This window comes from Mobula hypostoma, chromosome 12 (genome assembly GCF_963921235.1).
Source record: "Mobula hypostoma chromosome 12, sMobHyp1.1, whole genome shotgun sequence".
Lineage (NCBI taxonomy): Eukaryota > Metazoa > Chordata > Chondrichthyes > Myliobatiformes > Myliobatidae > Mobula > Mobula hypostoma.
Window position 1 is genome coordinate 88906418 of NC_086108.1, and position 20718 is coordinate 88927135.

The window sequence follows — 20718 nt, forward strand, 5'->3', positions numbered from 1 at the left end:
CTTCTTTACAAATTCAGCTCCTGACTGGCAAGGTCAGGACTTGGAGCTGCACGTACTCAGGACTGACTGGGACTCTGAGAACCTCAGAGATGAACCTTTTACCGAGGTGGTCACACCCAGAGTAAAGCTTCCAATAGTAGATAGGTGAACTCCAGGAGAAGTAAGGGAAGTAAGCAGTTAGAACAGGGCTCCTCTGTGGCCATTTCCCTCAGCAGCAAGTATACTTTTTAGGATATTGCTGATGAGAATCGCCTATCGGGACAGGCAGCAGTCAGGCCAGTGGCACAGCATGTAAGGGCAAGGTCAGGCAGAGTGATAGAGATACGAGACTCACTGGTTAGGGGGACAGAGAGGAGAGTTTTTGACCATGAAAGAGATGCCAGTATGGTATACCATTGTTTTGTCAGCTGGACACAGGTCCATATGTCCATAAGACATAGGAGCAGAATAAGGCCATTCAGCCCATTGAGTCTGCTCTGCCATTCCATCACAACTGATCCCATATGTCATGAAATTTGGTCTTTTTGTGACAGCAGTACAGTAAAGTACATAAAATTACAGTATTGCACAAAGGTCTTAGGCACCATATATGTGTCTAAGACTTTTGCACAAGTACTGTAAATCTACGTGCCTGTGATGCAGTTGCGAGCTTGTTTTTCATTATACCCTTACCTCCCTATACTTTTGCATATGAAAGGAAATTTAACTGTGCACAGTAATCCTGGCTCTCCCTGAGGGACTGACATATGGACAGGTTATGTTTCTTGAGTTAAACCATCTGCTCAGTGAGGAGGAGGTAAAAGATCCCATGAAACTATTTTGAAAAACAATTGATTTGTTCATATAATGCAGGTCAATATTTTACATATAATATTGTATTGGCTTATTATGGTACATGTACCAAGACACTGAAAAGCTTGTCTTGTGTACTATTCATGCTGATCAAATCATTACACAGTGCATAGAGTTAAAACAATAATTCAGGGGAGTAGATTTAGGACGGAGATGAGGAACTGCTTTTCCCAGAGAGTGGTGATTCTGTGGAATTCTCTGCCCAAATAAGCAGAGGAGGCTACCTCAGTAAATATATTTAAGACAAGGGTGGATAGATTTTTGCATTGTAGGGGAATTAAGGGTTATGGGGGAAAGGCAGGTAGGTGGAGATGAGTCCATGGCCAGATCAGCCATGATCTTATTGAATGGCAGAGCAGGCTCGAAAGGCCAGGTGGCCGACTCCTGCTCCTATTTCTTATGTTCTTACAACAATGCAGGATTCTTAGAGACAGGAATTTAAATTTAAAAGTGTAAAATGATTAGTAATAGAAGAAAGGAGTGAAACTGCAGGAAGCAGCTTGCAGTAAGTTGAATTAGTTTAGGACTTTATTCCCAGGAGTTGGCAGCCATTTGGATCCCCATGTGCTCCGGACTCTGCCTGCAACTCACCAAAGGCAGGATTTCATCAGGAATGAGACACCTACTTTCTCCAACATCTCTTCCTCTACTGGGCTCACCATTAAGTCCAAATAAGGAACACTGAAGTGTGGAGGGAGAATTGGGGTACACTCCAACAGTCTTACACTGGGGAGGGGCAGGTTGCACACCACATCCACTCTTCTGCTTTCACAGAGTCTTCCAGCATGGAGAACGGCTCCTTAGTAAACTGAATCAAACAATTATCAATCACCCATTTTTACTCAACATACAACTTATCTTTAAGTCTTTCACATGGGATGAAGACTGTTACCCATCTAGCTCATCTATGGCTTTGTGATTATATATAATTTTATAAGGTCACCTCAGCCCGGTACACTGTTGGGTAAATAGCCCCAGCCTTCCCAGTCTCCCCTTGTATCTCATCCCCTTAATACCAGTATAACATCCCTTAGAATATTCTCTGCTTCCTTTCCAGCTTAATTACATCTTTCCTATAGAGCGACCAGAACTGCAAACATCAATACTCCAGATGAAGTCTTACTAACTTCTTATATAGTTAGAATAGGGCATCCATCTCTTAGACCATAAGACATAGGAGCAGAATTAGGCCATTCAGCCCATCGAGTCTGCTCTGCCATTCCATCATGGCTGATCCCAGATCCCATTCAACCCCATACATCTGCCTTCTTGCCCTATCCTTTGATGCCCTGACCATCAGGAAATGATCGACTTCTGCCTTAAATATATCCATGGACTTGGCCTTCACCACAGTCTGTGGCAGAGCATTCCACAGATTCACTACTCTATGGCTAAAAGAATTCCTCCTTACCTCAGTTCTAAAAGGTTTCCCCTCAATTTTGAGGCTAGTTCTCTAGTTCTGGATACCCCCCGAGGAAACATGCTCTCCACATCCACCCTACCCAGTCCTTTCAACATTCAGTAGGTTTCAATGAGTACAGGCTCAAAGCTGCCAAACGCTCCTCATATGTTAACCCCTTCATTCCCGGAATCATCCTCATGAACCTGCTCTGGAATCTCTCCAATGACAGTACATCCTTTCTAAGATAAGGTGCCCAAAACTGTTGACTATACTCTAAGTGTGGCATGACTAGTGTCTTATAAAGCCTCAGGATTATATCCCTGCTTTTGTATTCTATTTCCTTTGAAATAAATGCCAACATTGTATTTGCCGCCTTCACCACAGACTCATCCTGTAAATTAACCTTTTGGGAGTCACATGAGGACTCCTAAGTCCTTCTGCACATCTGATGTTTGAACCTTCTCCCCATTTAGATAATAGTCTGCACCACTGTTCCTCTTGTACTCCCAAGTTCCTCCCTAGTGTTTCAGTAAGGTAATCCCTCTTTTAAATTCCAATGTGTGAAGTCCCTAACTTTTCTACCTAATCTACCTAACCTTTCCTTGCTGGATAACCCTTCGCTTCTCAAGATCATCCTGGTGAAATTTCTCTGAAGCAAAAATAAAATCAGTCCTGATGCAAAGTTTCAAACTGAAATGTCAACATTTTCTTTCTTCCCACAGATGCAGCTCAACCTGTAGAGTTCTTCCAGCAGGTTAATTGCATCCTTGCAGCAACCTTCTGGTTTGGGAAAAGATACAGGCAAATTCTTTCCATGTTCTGTAACCAACACATTGTGTACTGTTGCGCCGAGACAGTGCATAGTGTGAGTGATTGCCTTGGATATTTTTATTGTGATCGCAAGACCCTATTGGACAATGGTCACACAGAATACTGCAAGTCCAGTTGGCTAGTGAGACCGACATCAGTGGAACAGTGTTACTTCGGTTGCGGTGAGGACTGGATCCTCACTGTGGGGATCACCTGTTGCAGTCACCCCAGGGTGGGTGGGGGGAAGATGCTGGAGGTGTTGTGCGAGAGTGTCGTGGCCTCTGTGGGTGCGCTGGAATTCATACTGGTTAGGGGGCTGGCCCCTCCGTGTGCTGCTCTCCAGTGTTTGCTCGGTGCTGCCCTCTGGTGTTTGCTTGGTGAAAAAACAAGCTGATCAGGACAACTTACCATTTACCTACAGTCATGCCACTCAGACTTGGGGATATATTATTTCTTTGTGACCGTGTGTTTTTTCGATATCGTAACCATATCTGTAGTTTGTGCTGTATGGTATGTGCAATGTGCTATGTGCAGCTGGTAATGTGTTATGCAACTTGGCCCCAGAGGAACACTGTTTAGTTTGGTTATATTCATGTAGGGTTGACAGATAATTAAACTTGAACTGGAATTAAACTTGAACTAAGGTAGTAATCTCTGGATCACTCCCATTACCATCTGCTAGTCAGGGCAGGATTAGCATGGCAGTATAGATAAGTGAGTGGCTGAGGAACCAGCTAAAGGTTAACTTACAGGTTGAGTCAGCGCTGAAGTGGGCAAATGCAATGTTAGCATTCATTTCAAGAGGTCTAGAATACAAGAACAGGGATGTGATGCTGAGGCTTTATAAGGCACTGATGAGGCCTCACTTTGAGTATTGTGAACAGTTTTAGGACCCTCATCTTAGAAATGATGTGCTGGCATTGGAGAGGGTCCTGAGGAGGTTCACAAGGATGATTCCAGGAATGAAAGGGTTATATACAAGGAACATTTGATGGCTCTGGGTCTGTACACACTGGAATTTAAAAAGATGAGGGGGGATCTCATTGAAACCTTTCGAATGTTGGAAGGCCTAGACATGGTACATGTGGAAAAGATAGTTTCCGTGTTGGGGGAGTCTAGGACAAGAGGGCACAGCCTCAGGATTCATGATAGAGGGGCGTCCATTCAAAACAGAGATGTGGACAAATTTCTTTAGCCAGAAGGTAGTGAATTTGTGGAATTTGTTGCCACATATAGCTGGGGAGGCCAGGTCATTGGGTGTATTTAAGGCAGAGATTGATAGGTTCTTGATTGGACAGGGCATCAAAGGTTACGGGGAGAACTTGGGAAATGGGGTTGAGGAGGAGAAAATAAGGGATCAGCCATGATTGAATGGCGGAGCAGACTCGATGGGCCAGATGCCCTAATTCTGCTCTTATGTCTTAAGGTCTAACTCAAGAAACAATTAGGAAAGCCAGGAGGAGCCATAAAAAGTCCTTGACAAGTAGGATTAAAGTGAATCCCAAGGCATTCTAAACATACATCAATAGCAAGCATGGATGTGGAGAATGTGGGTGAGGTCCTTAATGAGTACTGTCTGTATTTATCAAGAAGATCGAGGTGGAGAATAGGGAGAACAGTGTTGAGCATATGGATATGCTAGGGCATTTTGACATTAAAGAGGAGATAGTGTTGGGTCTTTTAAAGAGCATTAAGGTAGATAAGATCTCACAGCCTGATGGGATACACCCCAGGTTGTTGAGGGAGCCAAAAGAAGTAAATGCTGGGGCCTTGACCAATACCTTCCCATCCTCTCTATCAATAAGCAACATCCTGGAGAACTGGCAAGTAGCTAATGTTGTTCCATTGTTGAAGGAGGGAACCAGGATAATCCTGGAGACTATAGACTGGTGAGTCTTGCATCAGTGGTAGGGAAGTTACTGGAGAGAATTCTTAGGGATAGGATTTATGAGCATTTGGAAAACCTTGTCCTAATTAAGGAGAGCCAGCTTGGCTTTGTGCAGGGCAAGTTGTGTCTTACTAACCTGATTGTGTTTTTTTTTAAACAAGGTGACAATGGTGATTGATGAAGGTAGAGCAGTGGATATTGTCTACATTGATTTTAGTAAGACGCTTTGCAAGTTTCCCTATGACAGGCTCATCCAGAAGATTAAGATGCATGGGATCCATAGTGAATTAGCCATTTAGATTCCGAATTGGCTTACCCATAGAAGCAGAAGGTAGTAGTTGAAGGGACTTATTCTAGCTGAAGGTTTGTGTATAGTGGTGTTCTGCAGAGATCTGTACTGGGACCTCTGCTGTTTGTGATGTGTATGAATGACCTGGATGAAAATGTACATGGTGGGTTAGTAGGTTTGTGGATGATACGAAGATTGGTGTGTTATGGATAGCATTGAAGAATAGTAAAGAATACAATGAGACAGATTGGTTGCAGATATGGGTGGAAAAATGGTAGATGGAGTTTAACCTGGCTAAATGTGAAGGGTTGCACCTTGGTAAGTCAAACACAAAGAGATAGTGCACTGTTAAGACCATAAGATATAGGAGCAGAATTAGGCCATTTGGCCCATCACATCTGCTGTCATTTTGTCATGGTTGATGCAATTTTTCCTCTCAGCCCCAGTCTCCTGCCTTCTCCTTGTATCCCTTCATGTCCTGACCAAGCAAGAATCTATCAACCTTTGCCTTAAATATCTATAAAGACTTGGCCTCCACGGCTTACTGTGGCAAAGAATTCCACAGATTTACCACTCCCTGGCTAAAGTAGTTCCTCATCTCCATTCTAAAAGGGCGCCCCTGAAGTTGTGTCCTCTGGTCTTAGACTCTCCCACTATATGAAACATCCTCTCTGCATCCACTGTATCAAGGCCTTTCACCATTTGATAGGTTTCAATGAGGTTACCCTTCATTCTTCTGAATTTCAGGGAATACAAGCCCAGAGACATCGAACACTCTTCATATGACAAGCCATTCCATCCTGGAATCATCCTCGTGAACATCCTTTGAACCCTCTCCAATTTCAGTACATTCTTTCTAAGATAAGAGGCTTAAACCTGCTCACAATATTCCAAGTTACGGGCAAGATCCTTAACAGTGCCAATGAGTAGATAATGAGTAAAAGGTTCTGGGGGAGGGACTGTCAAGTTCATAGCTCCCTGAAAGTGACTACACAGGTTGATAGGGTGGTTAAGAAGGCGTTTGGCATGCTTGCTTTTATTAGTTGAGGCATTGAGTTCAAAAGTCAGGAAGTTATGTTGCAGCTTTATGAAATTTTAGTTAGGTTGCATTTGGAGTATTTCATATGGTTCTGGTCACCCCATTTCAGGAAGGATACTTTAGAGAGAATACAGAAGAGGTTTACCAGGATTTTGCCTGGGTTAGAGAGCATGTGCTATTATGAGAGGTCAGACAAACTTGGACAGTTTTCTTTGAAGTGGTGGAGGCCGAAGATAGATCTGGCAGAGGTTTATAATATTATGAGAGGCACAGACAGATAAAACAGACAGACAACATCATTTCCAAGTATTCAAATGTCCAAACCACAGGGCCTGCACTTAAGTTGTGAGAGGATCATTTCAAAGGAGACACGAGTGGCAAGTTTTTTATCCCCAAACACAGAATGGTGAGTGACTGGAATGCGCTGCTTGGGGTGGTGGTACAGACAGAAACGTAAGAATTTTAAGAGACGTTTAGATAGGCACATGAATGAGAGGAAAATTGAAGGATATGGACATTGTGTAGGTGGAAGAAATTAGTTTAGTTAGCCATTTGATTATGAATTTAATTGGTTCGGTGCAACATTGTGGGCTGAAGTGCCTGTTTCTGTGCTTTGTTGTACTCTACTGTTCTATGTTCTGATATTTAGTCTGAATGACAACTGAACCTCTTGACCATATCTGCATACTTTTATGCATTGAGTTGCTGCCACATGATTGGCTGTTTAGATATTAGCATTAACAACCAGGTGTACCCAAGTATCAAATTTAGTAACCATTGATGGTCTGTTTAAAGGCAGATGAAGGAGGTGCCCCATGAGGTATTAGCAATGGTATTCATTCTATTAGTGTCACAGAAAGAATAGGGAAATGTATGACAATCACAAACACAAGAAAATCTGCAGATGCTGGAGATGAGATACAAAGCAACACACACACACACAAAATGCTGGGAGCAACGCAGCAGGCTAGGCGGCATATAAAGAAAATAAACAGTTGAAGTCTGCTCCCCTTCCTTTCCTGTCCTGAAGAAGGGTGTCAGCCTGAAATGTTGACTGTTTACTCTTTTTCTTTGATGCTGCCTGGCCTGCTGCATTCCTCCAGTTTTTTTTTAATGTGTGTTGCAAATGAATGACAATAGTTGACCATTTGTGCCTTTGGGTGGAAGATCCAAAATCATAATCAGAATCATCGTAGCTTTCTCTCTGACTCCTATGTGTTTTGTAACATCTTCTGGCTCTTTTGGGTGCTGCAGTCACAGTCAAACCAGCAGAGGAGGCATATGAAGGTTGGGGAGAGAGAGCGAGAGATTTGAAAAAGGAGCTTTCGGGGATTTCTGGTTTCTTTTGGTGGTGGAGTCACTATTCGTTAGGAAGAGCAAATCAAAATAAGGCAGGGATGAGCACAGCGACCATTTCTTTGGAGCGACCATTATGTGAGTGGACCAGGGTTAGGGTGGGGTGGCTTTGGCTCATCAGGCTTCAGTGAGAACAGACTTGGACAAGAGAAATATCTTCATTCTCCTTTTTTTTTTCCTTCTTCATACCAGAGGGAGATTGAAAACTTAGCTGAGTGGTATAATAGCAACAACCTCTCACTCAATGTCAATAAGCCCAAGGAACTGATTATAGACGTCAGGAGAGGGAAACCAGAAGTCCATGAGCCAGTAATCATCACAGGATCAGAGGTGGAGAAGGTCAATAACTTTAAATTCCTAGATGTCTCCATCTCAGGGGACCTGTTCTGGACCCATCATATAAAAATTATTGCGAAGAGAGCACAACAGTGCCTCTACTTCCTCAGGGTCTGCCAAAGTTCAGCATGTCATAAAAAACCTTGGCAAATGTCTATAAATTTGTGGTGGAGAGTGTGCTGACTGGCTGCATTACAGCCTGGTATGAGAACACCAATGTCTTTGAACAGAAAATCCTACGAAAGGTAGTGGATTTGGCCCAGTGCATCACAGGTAAAACTCCCCCAACCACTGAGCACATCTACATGAAATGTTGCCTTAGAAAAGCAGCAACCATCATCAAAGATTCTCAACACCCAGACCATGCTCTTTTCTCGCTGCTGCCATCAGGTGGAAGGTACAGGGGCCTCAGGACTCGCACCACCAGGTTCAAGAACAGTTACTACCCCACAGCCATCAGGCTCTTGAATAAAATGGGATAACTACACTCATTTAAGGATCCTGTTATATTGTTATTTCATGCTCTTTACTTATTGCTATTTATCTGCATTTGCGCAGTTTGTTAACAGTTAACAATCCCTGATGTTTACGGTTTACAGTTACTGCTCTATAGATTTGTTAAGTACACCTGCAGAAAAAGAATCTCAGAGTTGTATGTGGTGACATTTATGTAATCTGATAATAAATTTTACTTGGAACTTTGAACCTTGCTTCTTCTCCCTTCATCTGTTAGTACATAAAGCAGTTAGAATGACGCTGGGGGCTGTGTTACGTTCTTTGTAAGAGATGTGAGAATTCAGGGAGACCTCCAGCTATCCAGATAACCACATCTGCATCAGTTGCACCGAACTGCAGCTCCTCAGAGAATGTGTTAATGTAGGAAAACCAAGGCAGTCCTGAAGAGAGAATTTAGGGAGCTAGATGAAAGGTGAAAAGCAGGACCTTCAGGGTAGCAATCTCTGGATTGCTGCCAGTGCCATGCACCAGTGAGGATGAGAACAGGATGATTTGACAGATGAATGCACGGCTGAGGAACTGGTGCAGGGGCCAGAGATTCAGATTTCTAGATCATTGGGATCTCTTCTGGGGAAGATATAACCTGTACAAAAGGGATGGCTTACACCTCAACCGGAGAGGGACTAATATCCTTGCAGGCAGGTTTGCTAGAGTTACTAGGGAGGGTTTAAACTACTCGGGCTGAGGATAGGGTTATTGGTTTACAAGCAGAGACAGAGTACACAGACATTGTGAGGAAGGACAGGCAGATTACAGAGAAAAATTGCAGTCACAGGAATGAATTGCTGTGTAAAAGGGAGACAAAAAGCAATTACGAGTACAGGGCTGAAGGTATTATATTTGATTGCATGCAGTATATGGAAAAAGGTATATAAGGCCTGATGGAGTACCTGGTAAGGCTCTGAAAACCTGTGCCAACCAACTGGCGGGTGTGTTCCAAGGCATTGTCAATCTCTCACTGCTGCAGTTGGAAATTCCCACCTGCTTCAAAAGGGCAGTATTTATACCAGTGTCCAAGAAGAGTAGTGTGAGCTGCCTCAACGACTATCGCCCCAGTAGCGCTCACATCTATGGTGACAAAATGCTTTGAGAGGTTGGTCATGGCTGGAATCAACACCTGTCTCGGGAAGGACCTGGACCCACTGAGAGGGTATTTAATAGAGCAAAAATTAGTGTGGAGTTAGAGGATTGTGAGACTTTTAACAACTAACAGAAGGCAACTAAAAAGTTAATTTGAGGATGAGTTGGTGGTGAAGAAGGCAACTATGATGTTAGCATTTATTTTGAGAGAATTAAAATATAAAGCAAGGACATAATGCTAAGGCTTTATAAGCCACAGGTTCTCACTCAGAGTATTGTGGACAGTTTTGAGCCCCTTATTTTAGAAAGGATGTGCTGACTTTGGGGATGCTTCAGAAGGTGCTCACAATAACGATTCCAGGAATGAAAGGTTTATCGTATGTGGGGCACTTGACGGCTCTAGGCCTTCTAGGCGTGTATTCACTGGAATTTAGAAGAATGAGGCGTAATCTCATTGAAATCTGTCAAATGTTGAAGTGGGTAAATAGAGTGGAATAGGAGAGAATATTTCCTCTACAGGAGGAGTCTAGGACCGGAGGGCATATCCTCTCAACAGAGGGATGTCCACTTAGAACGGAGATGAGGAGGCATTACTTTAATCAGAGAGTGGTGAATCTGTGGAATTCATTGCCGCAGGTGGCTGTGGAGGCCAGGGCATTGGATATATTTAAGGCAAAGCTTATATGTTCTTGATTAGTCAGGGCATGAAAGGTTACGGGGAGAAATCAGGAGAATGGGGTTGAGAGGGCTGGGCTGGGCAGCTCGTCTACCTGCTTTGCACTTTCTTAGCAGCTGTTACACTTCATTCTGCATTATATTTGTTATTTTACTTTGTTCTACCTCAATGCATTGTGTAATGAATTGGTCTGTATGAATAACATGCAAGGCAAGCGTTCCTTTATATCTCAGTACATGTGACAAGAATAATAAAATAACAATTTTAATTTCAATGTAGACAAGAGGATATGCAAAACAGAGATGGCCTACCTCTGTCACAGTCAAAACTGGCAGCCTGTTTTGGGCTGATTCCCTGCTCTACCTCTTTCTTAAAGTGAATGAGGTTTTGGGAAGGAATCAGAAGAAGGAGAAAGAGGAGATTGTTGGTGAGGAGGGGGCATGGGGTGGGGGAGGGGTATGATAGTGTAGGTGGTGGGAGGCAGAAAAGAAGGGAGGGATCGATGGATGAGGTGGACGGAGGGTCTGGCAGAGGGGGAAGGGGTATGGAGAGTTTAAGGGGAGGGAGGAAAGGAAGGGAAAGGATGAAGGGGAGGGGAGTAGGGAGAGGGCAAGGATGAGTGAGAAGCCATAAGCTGTGGACTGTCAGAACTCATGGTAGTATGAATCTCTGCTAATCAATTGCAGAAGATGGGACTGTTGATGGGGAGTTAAAACAGCTTTAGCAAGGGCCTGTGTTTGTTAGCTGTTTATCATTAATAAAGCATGAGAATAGTTCAGAAAGCAATCATGGATGAAGAACAATACATATATTCACTGCTGAATGTGCTTGGAAGAGCACAGATGAAACATAGCAAGTATTTATTCAATGCATTTGTGTTTTATTATGTTTTACAAATAGTATGTTATACTGACAAAAAGATAGAAATAACAAGTTGAGCTTTGCAAACATGTGGCATCATTCAGACTTTGATTCCATTTTAATTCAGGTGTATCTAATCTCTTGTTTGAAGTAACCAGTCAAATCTTCTCAAGGAGCAATCCCACACAACATATCGTTTCAATATAAAGATAGTTCAGGAGATCTGAAAGCTGCTGAACTTCTTTAGAACCACGTCCACTTCACAAATGGAACAATGAACATAGAATAACACAGGCCCTTCAGCCCATGATGTTCTGCTGACTTCTTAAGCTTTCTAAGATTTATCTAACCCTTCCCTCCCACGTAACCCTCCAATTTTTTCATCTATGCGACTACCTAAAAGTCTCTTAAATGTCCATAATATAACTGCCTCTAACACCACCTCTCACAGTGCACTCCACGCACCTACCTCTAACATCCCCCTCTACACTTTCCCCCCAAATCACCATAAAATTATGGCCCCTCATTTTAGTCATTTCCACCCTGGGAAAAAGTCTCAGGGTGTCCAGTCTATCTTTGCCTCTTATCTCATACACCTCTATCATGTCACGTGTCATCCTCCTTAGCTCCAAAGAGAAAACCCTTAGCTCTCTAATCCAGTCAGCATCCTGGTAAATCACCTCTGCTTCCTCTCTGAAGCTTCCATGTCTTTCCTATAATGCAGGTGAGTATGGAACAAAATACCAGGGTTTTATTGAACTGAAACATTACCTTGTGGCTCTTGAAGTCAATCCCGTTTTTGACTTACACCCACACTGACTCAGTAAACAATCCTTCTATCATGCCCTCCCCTTCTGCATGTGATACTATCCCTGATTAGCAATTCCACTCCCTCTTCTCTTTTACCTCCCCCTAGACCCTTTTGAAACGTCCAAAACCTGGAACATCCAGCAGTCATTCCTGCCCTTGTGACAACCAAGTCTCTCCAATGGACACAATGGATTGTCCCATGTACTGATTTATGTCTAAGCTCATCACCCTTGTCCTGCATTAAAAAAAGACATATTTCAACCCATTTACCTGACTGCTGTTATGCCCTATGCTTCCTTGCAATTTCTCTACACTTTCCATTGTCCTTTACACCAATGGCTCCATCTTTGGACCTATCACTCTGGTTCCTATTTCCTTGCCAAACTATTTTAAACCTTCTCCAACAGTTCTACCAATGCGACTTGCCTTTGCATATTGGGCACACCACAGAGTTCCGGTATAACCTGTCTTTTTTGTACAGATCATACCTTTCCCAGAAGAGATCCCAAGGATCCACAAACCTGAAACCCTGCCCCTTACACCAATTCTTTTGTCTCACATTCATCTGCTAAATCATCAAATTCCAAATCTCACTGGTGTGTGGTCAGGGCAGCGATCCAGAGATTACTATCCTTGAAGTCCTGCTTTCCGCTTCCTACCTTGCTTTCTATATACTTTCTTCAGGACCTCATCCCTTTTCTTACCTCTGCTGTTGGTACTAATATGTACCACAACTTCTGGCTACTTCCTTGAAGAATGTTTTGGGCCTGATCCGAGATGTCCATGACTCTCGCAAGGAGGCAATAAATTTTACCGAAGTGTTTGTCGATGGAACACCATTGGAACAGATCATTCCTTTTGTTAATCAATGAGCAAAAAGTTTTCAAGAACAACTAAAAAGGTTTGTAAACTTTAGACCCTGTTTTATAATCACCAAATTTCTATGCCTTCTGGGAGAAACAAGAAGGAAATGCATGCCTATTTAGATAATGTAGCCAGGGATTTATTTACTGTAAATATCACAGCTGAGAAAGTGGCAGATGTTACAGAGACTATCTTAGAAATTAATGGATTGTAAATTATCTCTGCCCATTTGATTGGTTAATTTACATCTGCGTATTAAGCCTAATCAATTGGAAAGATGCTCTTGTGAATAGCTATTTCACTGTTATGGAGCTCATCATTGCCAAGAATTGAACACTTTCTTATTAGAAATGCACAGTATGCTTTCAACAAGATTCTCTGCATGGGTTTCCAGCAATCTGGGGCTGTTTTATTACTATCCTAACTTATAAGGTTAGGAACAGATAAGCTTTACATAGAACAAAGAAGAGTACAACACAAGAGCAGGTCCTATGGCCCACCATGTTATGCTAAACATAATTCAATTAGCAAATCAACGCCCAACTAATCTAACCCCTTCAGTTTACAAAACATCCAATCTGTTTGTCCCAAAACAAAATTATTGGTTTGGTAAAGAGTGGACGTTTACCTGTAAGACCCTAGCTCTATAGCTTACCACTGATTAAGTGAGTAGAGCATCATGGAAGTATACAGAAGAAAAAGAAGTCACTTAGTCCATTGTCCATACCAGGTGTAAATATATAGTCCAGCAATTCCCATTTCCCAATTGGTAATCAGTAATCTTGACTTTGTTCAATTCATCCCTCTCATGACCAGTTTGTTAGTATTTATTTAAACTTGACAAATGGACTTCAATTCTTCATAATTAATATGGCCAATGCAGACAACAACAGCAACATTATTCCTGCCATACAAACCATTTTTTTTGTGTGGTAGAAAAGATCAAATTATATGAATATCAAAAGAGTACAGAATGTTGAAACTTTTACTTTAAGTTCAGAAAATAACTGGAAAGACTCAACAGTTTAAGCAGCATCAATGGAGCCATGAACAGAGTTAATGTTTAAAGACCCTTCATTAGAAATGCTCAGACATAATTTGGGCCCCAATGGAGTTTTAACTAGCTCTTGGTGAATTGGTTGAAAACCCAGCTCCGGCCAAAAGATTTTGTAACATTCCCAGCCTATAATCATCCCGCTTTGAACGGCCTTCTTCACCTTTCCTGCTCTGCAGCTGTTGTTATCCAACAGAAACTGAGATCCAACCATCAGCTTTCATTTAAGGCCCAGAGGTTAGGACATGCAATTTACCTCATTGACATTACTAATTTGTCACAAACCAGGGTACAGTAGGCTCAGTAGACCATTTAGGCTCAATTTTAACCAAAACTCCATGAGTGAGATGTTACAGCTCAAATCCTTTGTGGACTACACTTATCACACACACACATGAATCACATGAAATTCTTTGGTTCAAATAATAAAAATTCTGAAATAAGCAAAAAGGTGAATTCCAGGTGTTCTGGGGCTATCTTCCAAAATGGTTTCAGTTTACATGCAAGTGTAAACTGCTTATTTCTGGTTGAATAGTGAAATATTTAAATAGATTTTATCATTTTCAAGATTGTCAGCCATATTATATCCGGCATATTATAACTTCTGGAATGCTATTTCATTCCTTTTGAAATTCAATCTGGTTTAAAATTGCATGAGGAATTATTATTGTGTCTTTGATAGTTGAGCAGTCATTCCCAGATGAGTTCACATAAAGGTTAAAATACACTCGGTGGCCACTTTATTAATTACATCTGTACATCTGCTCATTAATGCAAATATCTAAAGAGTCAAACATTTTAATGCATAAAAATATGCAGACATGGGCAAAAGGTTCAGTTGTTCTTCCCATCAAACATCAGAATAGGGATCAAATGTGATCCAAATGACTTTGATTGCAGAATGATTGCTGGTGCCAGACAGGGTGGTTTGAGTATTTTAGAAACTGCTAATCTCCTGGGATTTTCACACACAGCAATTCCTAGAATTTACAGAGAATGGTGCAAAAATAAAAGAAGAATCCACTGAGCGGCATTTCTGTGGGGAAAAGCCTAGTTGCTGAGAGAGATCAGAGGAGGATGGCCTGACTGGTTTGAGCTGACAGGAAGGCGACAGTAACTCAAATTACAACAGTGGTGTGCTGAGGAGCATCTCAGAACTCACAACATGTCAAACCTTGAAGTGGATCATCTATAGCTGCAAAAGACCATGAATGTACTCCTAATTTCTAATAAAGTAGCCACTGGGTGTATATTTTAAACATTTAATCTTCCTTACTGCAGACTGTAATGATTCTGTTAAGAATGGTTAGTCAGGTTAATTATATACGATTTTACTGCACACAACTGGTCCAGTACTGATTGCTTTCAAAATAAGACAGTTGCAGAGATATCCTCAGATATTCATTAGTTGTCCGATCTGAAAATGCACAGGCACTTGTGTTTGGGTTGGACTTAACTCCCATTTTCCCTCTCACCCCAGAATGATCATGTCTTTGCTGTCTAACTGAATGAACCATGAATGAACAAACATGGGACCATCCAATTTCAGACAGAATCTTTTGAATCCATTAAATGAAGGGTAATTTTTATCAGCCCATCTTCACATGACACAACATTTTATCAAATGCAAAATCTGAGGACCTTATTGGGATTGCAGTTGAGTTAGAAATCCATGCCTCACCCCAGTGGAAAGTGATCCAGCTCCTATTTCCATATGGCTCTGAGAAAGTGTTATAATGTAGGAAATTGCAGTCTTTTGAACGAGATGGTAACCTGAGTATTAACTCCCAACAAGGATCAGGATGGTCTGAGTATTTGAGAGGGGAGGAGGATGAAGAAAGGAATGATGCAAAATGATAGGGACTTTAAAATGAGTGTTTTGACCCAGGCTTTTGTCTACTCAGCCATTTCTGGGTCTAGGCAGTATGGTCCACTGCCTGTGCTATATGTTGTTAGTTGTTGGACTTTGTAGTGACTGCTTGGTTTCCTATATATTTATGGTCTCTCTTTAACAGTAATTTGTCAGTTCTGAAGTGTGTGGAAAATCATAGTCATAGAATTAAGAGTTATACATCATGGAAACAGGCCTTTTAGCCCAATTAGTCCATGCCAACCATGACACTAATCCCATTTGCCAGCATTTGAAACATTACCTTCTAAATCTTTTCATTCCATGTATATATCTGAGTGTCTTTTAAAAGCTGTAATTGTATCTGCTTTAGCCACTTCCTTAGGCAGCTCATTCCACTTACACACCACTCTCCATACAAAAACAATGCACCTCGAGTTCCAATTAAATCTTTTCCTTTTCACTTTAAATCCATGCTCTCTAGTTCTTGATTCCCCAGCCCTGGGAAAGAAACAAGTGCAATCACTGTATCATTGGCTCTCATTATTTTTTATAACCTTTTATCAGATTAACTCTCAGTCTCCTTGCTCAAAAGAATGAAGCCCGAGACTTTAAAAAAAGAGAATTCTCTTTTTAAACTGTATATTCTGAGCTGGAACACAGCGTCATCATAAGAACTGGCAATATCCTTACAAGATACCCTAGTTGTGCAAACTTCATGAAGAGGATTACTTCAGCAACAGTTGAAATGTTATATTCCAACTGCTTAAATGTTTTGCGTTAATTTTGCTTTACGACAGCGCAATAACAATTAGGCTTCAATCTCTGCTTCAAATTGTGGTACAGGAATTTAATGCTGAAACAGTGAGAAAAATATAACAATTAAAAAGATTGTCCTTGCATAGTAATAAACCTGCTTATGCTTTCTCTGAGTTGTTTGAATGTAAATAGACATTGCTATGCAGACTACTAGTCTACAAAGTCACTATGTTGCATCTAAATTTTCCAAGCTACGATGTACTCAACAAAACAACTCTTAAAGAGGCGGTACTTGCAAGTTCTAATCAAAGGAAATGCTTTTACGCCTACCTGGATATGTCCTTGTGCAGATTAGACAACAATCAAAATTCCTCAAGGGATGAAGGAAACACTTTGTACATGAAAGATTTCTCTCTGGAGCATTTCAAATGTTTAAAATAATCAGACACCCAAGCAGTTCAAGAGATTAGTCACAGCCCAGTTGCTACATTTCAATATCATGTACAAATGCCTCCCCCTCTCTCACCATTCCTGACAGTATGAATCAGTGCTCAAATCCATCCCACCGTTTTGTGCTGGCCACTCAAAGTTGTCTTGCTTTTCCTTGGCCCGACAGCTGCACTCCGCGACACACACTAGCAGTCAGAGGCAATTAGCTAATTACTTTTCTCTTAAATTAGCTTAGTGCGCGTTGGCGTCACGTCAGTCAGCTTGTCCTTTCAAGCTGCCATCCATACGTTTTACAAACAAGCAGCAGCTGAGAGAATGACAACACAATTACACCATTTTTTTTAATATATATATGTACCTTTGTCGCTGGTTCCTGTCAGTTACATCTGTCTAACACTGCTTGTAACCGTGCTCTCTCCAATGTTCTCATGTTTTTCTGCAGAAGGCTAGAAAATCCTCTGTGAAAAGTGGAAGTCAAAGCTGCTTTCCTGGCAGTGGGAAATCAAAAGACCCCACCCACTGTTTATTTTCTAGGCATGCATTCACAAAATCTGGGTGTCACCAGCCATTGTGTCTCTTATTGTCCATCCTTAATCACTCCTGAACTGAATTGCTTACTCTCAGTTAACATTGCTGAGAATCTGGTGTTTTATAGAAGCCATGGCAGGAGATTACATTCCCTGAAGGATGAGTTTGCAAAAAAAAAATCCACGTCCCCCATGTTCATCATTATTAATGCCAACTTTTTAAATCCAAGATTTAATAATTACTTGAATTTATTTTTCCCAGCTTCCACTGTGGAAATTGAACAATAGCCCAGATCTCTGACTCTAAGCCAATAATTTAAGCTTTATTCTGCAATATTTGAAAACAGAAGTAAATACATCAACATTTGGCAACATATAAAAGAGAATATTTATTCCACAGAATGGTGAAGGGCCGATGTGTGTTAACTCTTTCATATTTTAAAAAATGTGCAGCCTGCTGGATATTTTGAGGGATGAACTCATGAGTCATTAAATTCTCTTCATCAATATCACATAACAAGTTCAACAACCTACACTTATTTAGTGCCTTTTGTCAGTACTTCATGAGTGTAAGCAAACAGGATTTGATACTGAATGCAGTCCTGATGCAGGGGACATCAACTTGCACTACTGATCCACTGAGTTCTTCCAGCATTCTGTTTGTTATTCCCATTTCTTGCATCAGCAGTCTCTTTGTCTTCATTTGTGTCTGCTGTTCTTTCCCACTAACTCATTGGATCAAGCCACTAACATTTCTTCTCATTCACCATCAGATTTCTGAATGGAGCAGAAACCCATGACCACTACCTCGTTTTTCATCTTTAGCAAGATATATTTATTTTTGTAGCTTAGTGTAACGTTTATGTTTTTGTACTGTAGTGCTGTCACAAATTATGTCAGAGGTAATAACCTCATTCTGATTCTACTCTGGTCTTTTGACCAACAGAAATTTTAATCAGAAAAGGAATCCATGCTCAGCCCCATTACTATGTGCTGATTAAAGCAGCAAGCAGGATTAAAGCGTCGAAGTCCAAGAGCAGAAAAAGAACAGGAGTTCAGTGCCGTCTGCCCGCGTTTGTCCCATCTCCCTTTCTTTTTGCTACTACAGGAGTTGCAGAAGTCCTGGGTCCCTCGCTGCCAGGGTCAGGAACAGTGGCTGTCCTGCAGCCATCGAGCTCCTGGACCGACCTCACTTGACTCAGCGATAAACTGACTCCGCAGCCTGTAGACTCGCTTTTGGGGCTCTTCAGCTAACGTTTATGCATTATTTGCATGATCTGTTCCTCTTTTTCACATGGGATGTTTGTTGGCCTTGGTTGTTTGTGGTTTTTCATGGATTCTATTGTGTTTCCTTATTTTGTGAGTACCTTCAAGAACATGAATCTCAAGGTTAGATATGGTATACGTAATTGAAAATAACGTTACTTTGAAACTTTAATCATCCGACTATTAGCAACAGACTCAGAATTCTGTCCCTGACACCTCTGTCTTTCTGCTCTCCTTCCTTCTTCAAGGCTCTAATCATCTTTGGCTTTGATTCATTTGCTCTAAACTCTCCTTGGTGTGACTTCCTCTCGGTGAGCCCTGCTGGCTTGCTAGTCAACGATTCTTTATAACCGCAAGAAATTCAGTTGAAAGACGGTCATCTTGAAACAGGGTAATTGTGTTTTGCTCTGTAGAGAGGTGTGCTGCCTGCCTGCCAAACACATCGTTTTCGATTTCAAATTTCCAGCATCCACATTATTTTTCTTTTGTGCTGCTGTTTGCTAAAGATATTAACTGAGCATGCCACTTGATGGTTCTCCACAATACTCAGCCTGACAGCTCTATAACATGCACGGAAAGCATGGCAGCTAATAGATTCCTTAATTTGCAAACTCATTAAGGAAGCAAGGTGCTTTTCATACAGATTGCCGCGACATGCTGACTCATTGGAGGATGCAAATGACACTACTGATCAGAGATACTGAAATGAAAAGATCCTATTAATGTCAGCTATATGCCAAAATCTGCAATAGTGTTTAGTCATGCTTAGAAATATTATTTAACTATGGCTCAGACTTAGTAAGTCTGAAGGGTGATCTAATAACCAGGAAATAAGGTGGCAGCAAAAGCTTCAGAGGAATATCATGAGTTTGGGCAAACAAATTTGTGATCAATGCATAAAATGATAAATTTGTTGAAGACAGTCTGCACAGATTCTGAACGTATGCCTTTAATGCAGGAAGTCAAAATGAGCAAACATATAAAAAACCTTAGTAAGAGTACATGAAAGGGAAATGAGCGGTGCTCCCGATGCTTCTGTACCTGACAGGTGATAGTAGTGAGAAGAGAGCATGTCCTGGATGGTGAGGGTTTTGCCTGTGATGGACTAGGATGTATCCACCACTTCCTGTAGGTTTTTCCATTCCTGGGCTACGTTGTTTCCACACAAGGCCATAATGCATCCAGTCGGGATTCTCTCCACTGTGCACAAATAAAAGTTTGTCAAAGTTTTAGATGACATGCTGAATCTGAGCAAACTTAAAGAATACAGAGGTGCTGTTGTGCCTTCTTTGTGGTGGATCTGGGAGAGATTCTCTGATAGGATAACACCGCTATATTTAAAGTTACCAACCCTCTCCACCTTCGATTCCCTAATGAGGGTTTGTTCATGGAGCACCAGTTTCTTCCTTCTGTCGTCAATAATTAGCTCTTTGGATTTGCTGACATTGAATCAGAGGTTGTTGTTGTTGTGGCATAATTCAACAAGATTGTCCCAGTATTCCACAACTTTGAACCTTTACAGACCGTCACAATTGATCCACCTTTGCTTTATAACTCAATTTCTCCAGTCCTGGCAACACCTTTAAGAATTTGTTCTGCGCTCTTTCCAGCTTAATGACTTCCTTGCTGCTGAAGTACAAGGTCTGCCATGAACATGTTAACTGTCGGTGCATGCTCAAAGGACCAGATGCCTACTCCTACACTTAATCTTACATCCTCATTAAAAAATGTTATCCACTGTGTCTTCGTGCATCCAGTACTATAATAGCATTCTCCCACCAAAGCATTCAAGTGGGTGTATTTGGTGAATTATTTAATATGCCATAAATTTATTTTTATAACATAATACTGTATGTTATACTTATTTATTATTTATGACATAATACCACTGGTTTATTTGCCTCTTGGACATTCTTTGAGCCACAGATCATAAAGCCAATTATGCTTCAAATGTTGGATAAATGATTCTTAACAAGGGAACTCATTTATTTGCTGTATAGAAAGGATTAAAGGAGCCAAATCAACCTTTCACGA

General features: G+C 41.3%; 1 protein-coding gene across 6 annotated transcripts in view; it reads right to left on the reverse strand.

Annotated features, from left to right (window-relative positions):
• The window catches only part of palmdb (palmdelphin b), a 136190-nt gene that overhangs the window by 107550 nt on the left and 7922 nt on the right, over positions 1 to 20718 (reverse strand). Inside the window, exon 1 of one of the 6 annotated variants that reach the window (XM_063065036.1) lies at positions 19726 to 19743. The exons of 1 other annotated variant lie outside the window; for it this stretch is intronic. Coding sequence is in view for 2 of the 5 variants with exons in the window: in XM_063065030.1 (XP_062921100.1) it covers positions 16968 to 17002 (35 nt within the window). In the remaining 3 variants the exon portion in view is untranslated. Of the gene's footprint in view, positions 1 to 15986; positions 16088 to 16771; positions 16876 to 16967; positions 17060 to 17249; positions 17349 to 19725; positions 19744 to 20718 lie in introns of those variants that run through there. 4 more of the 6 variants (XM_063065034.1, XM_063065030.1, XM_063065033.1 and 1 more) reach the window with 4 other exon arrangements.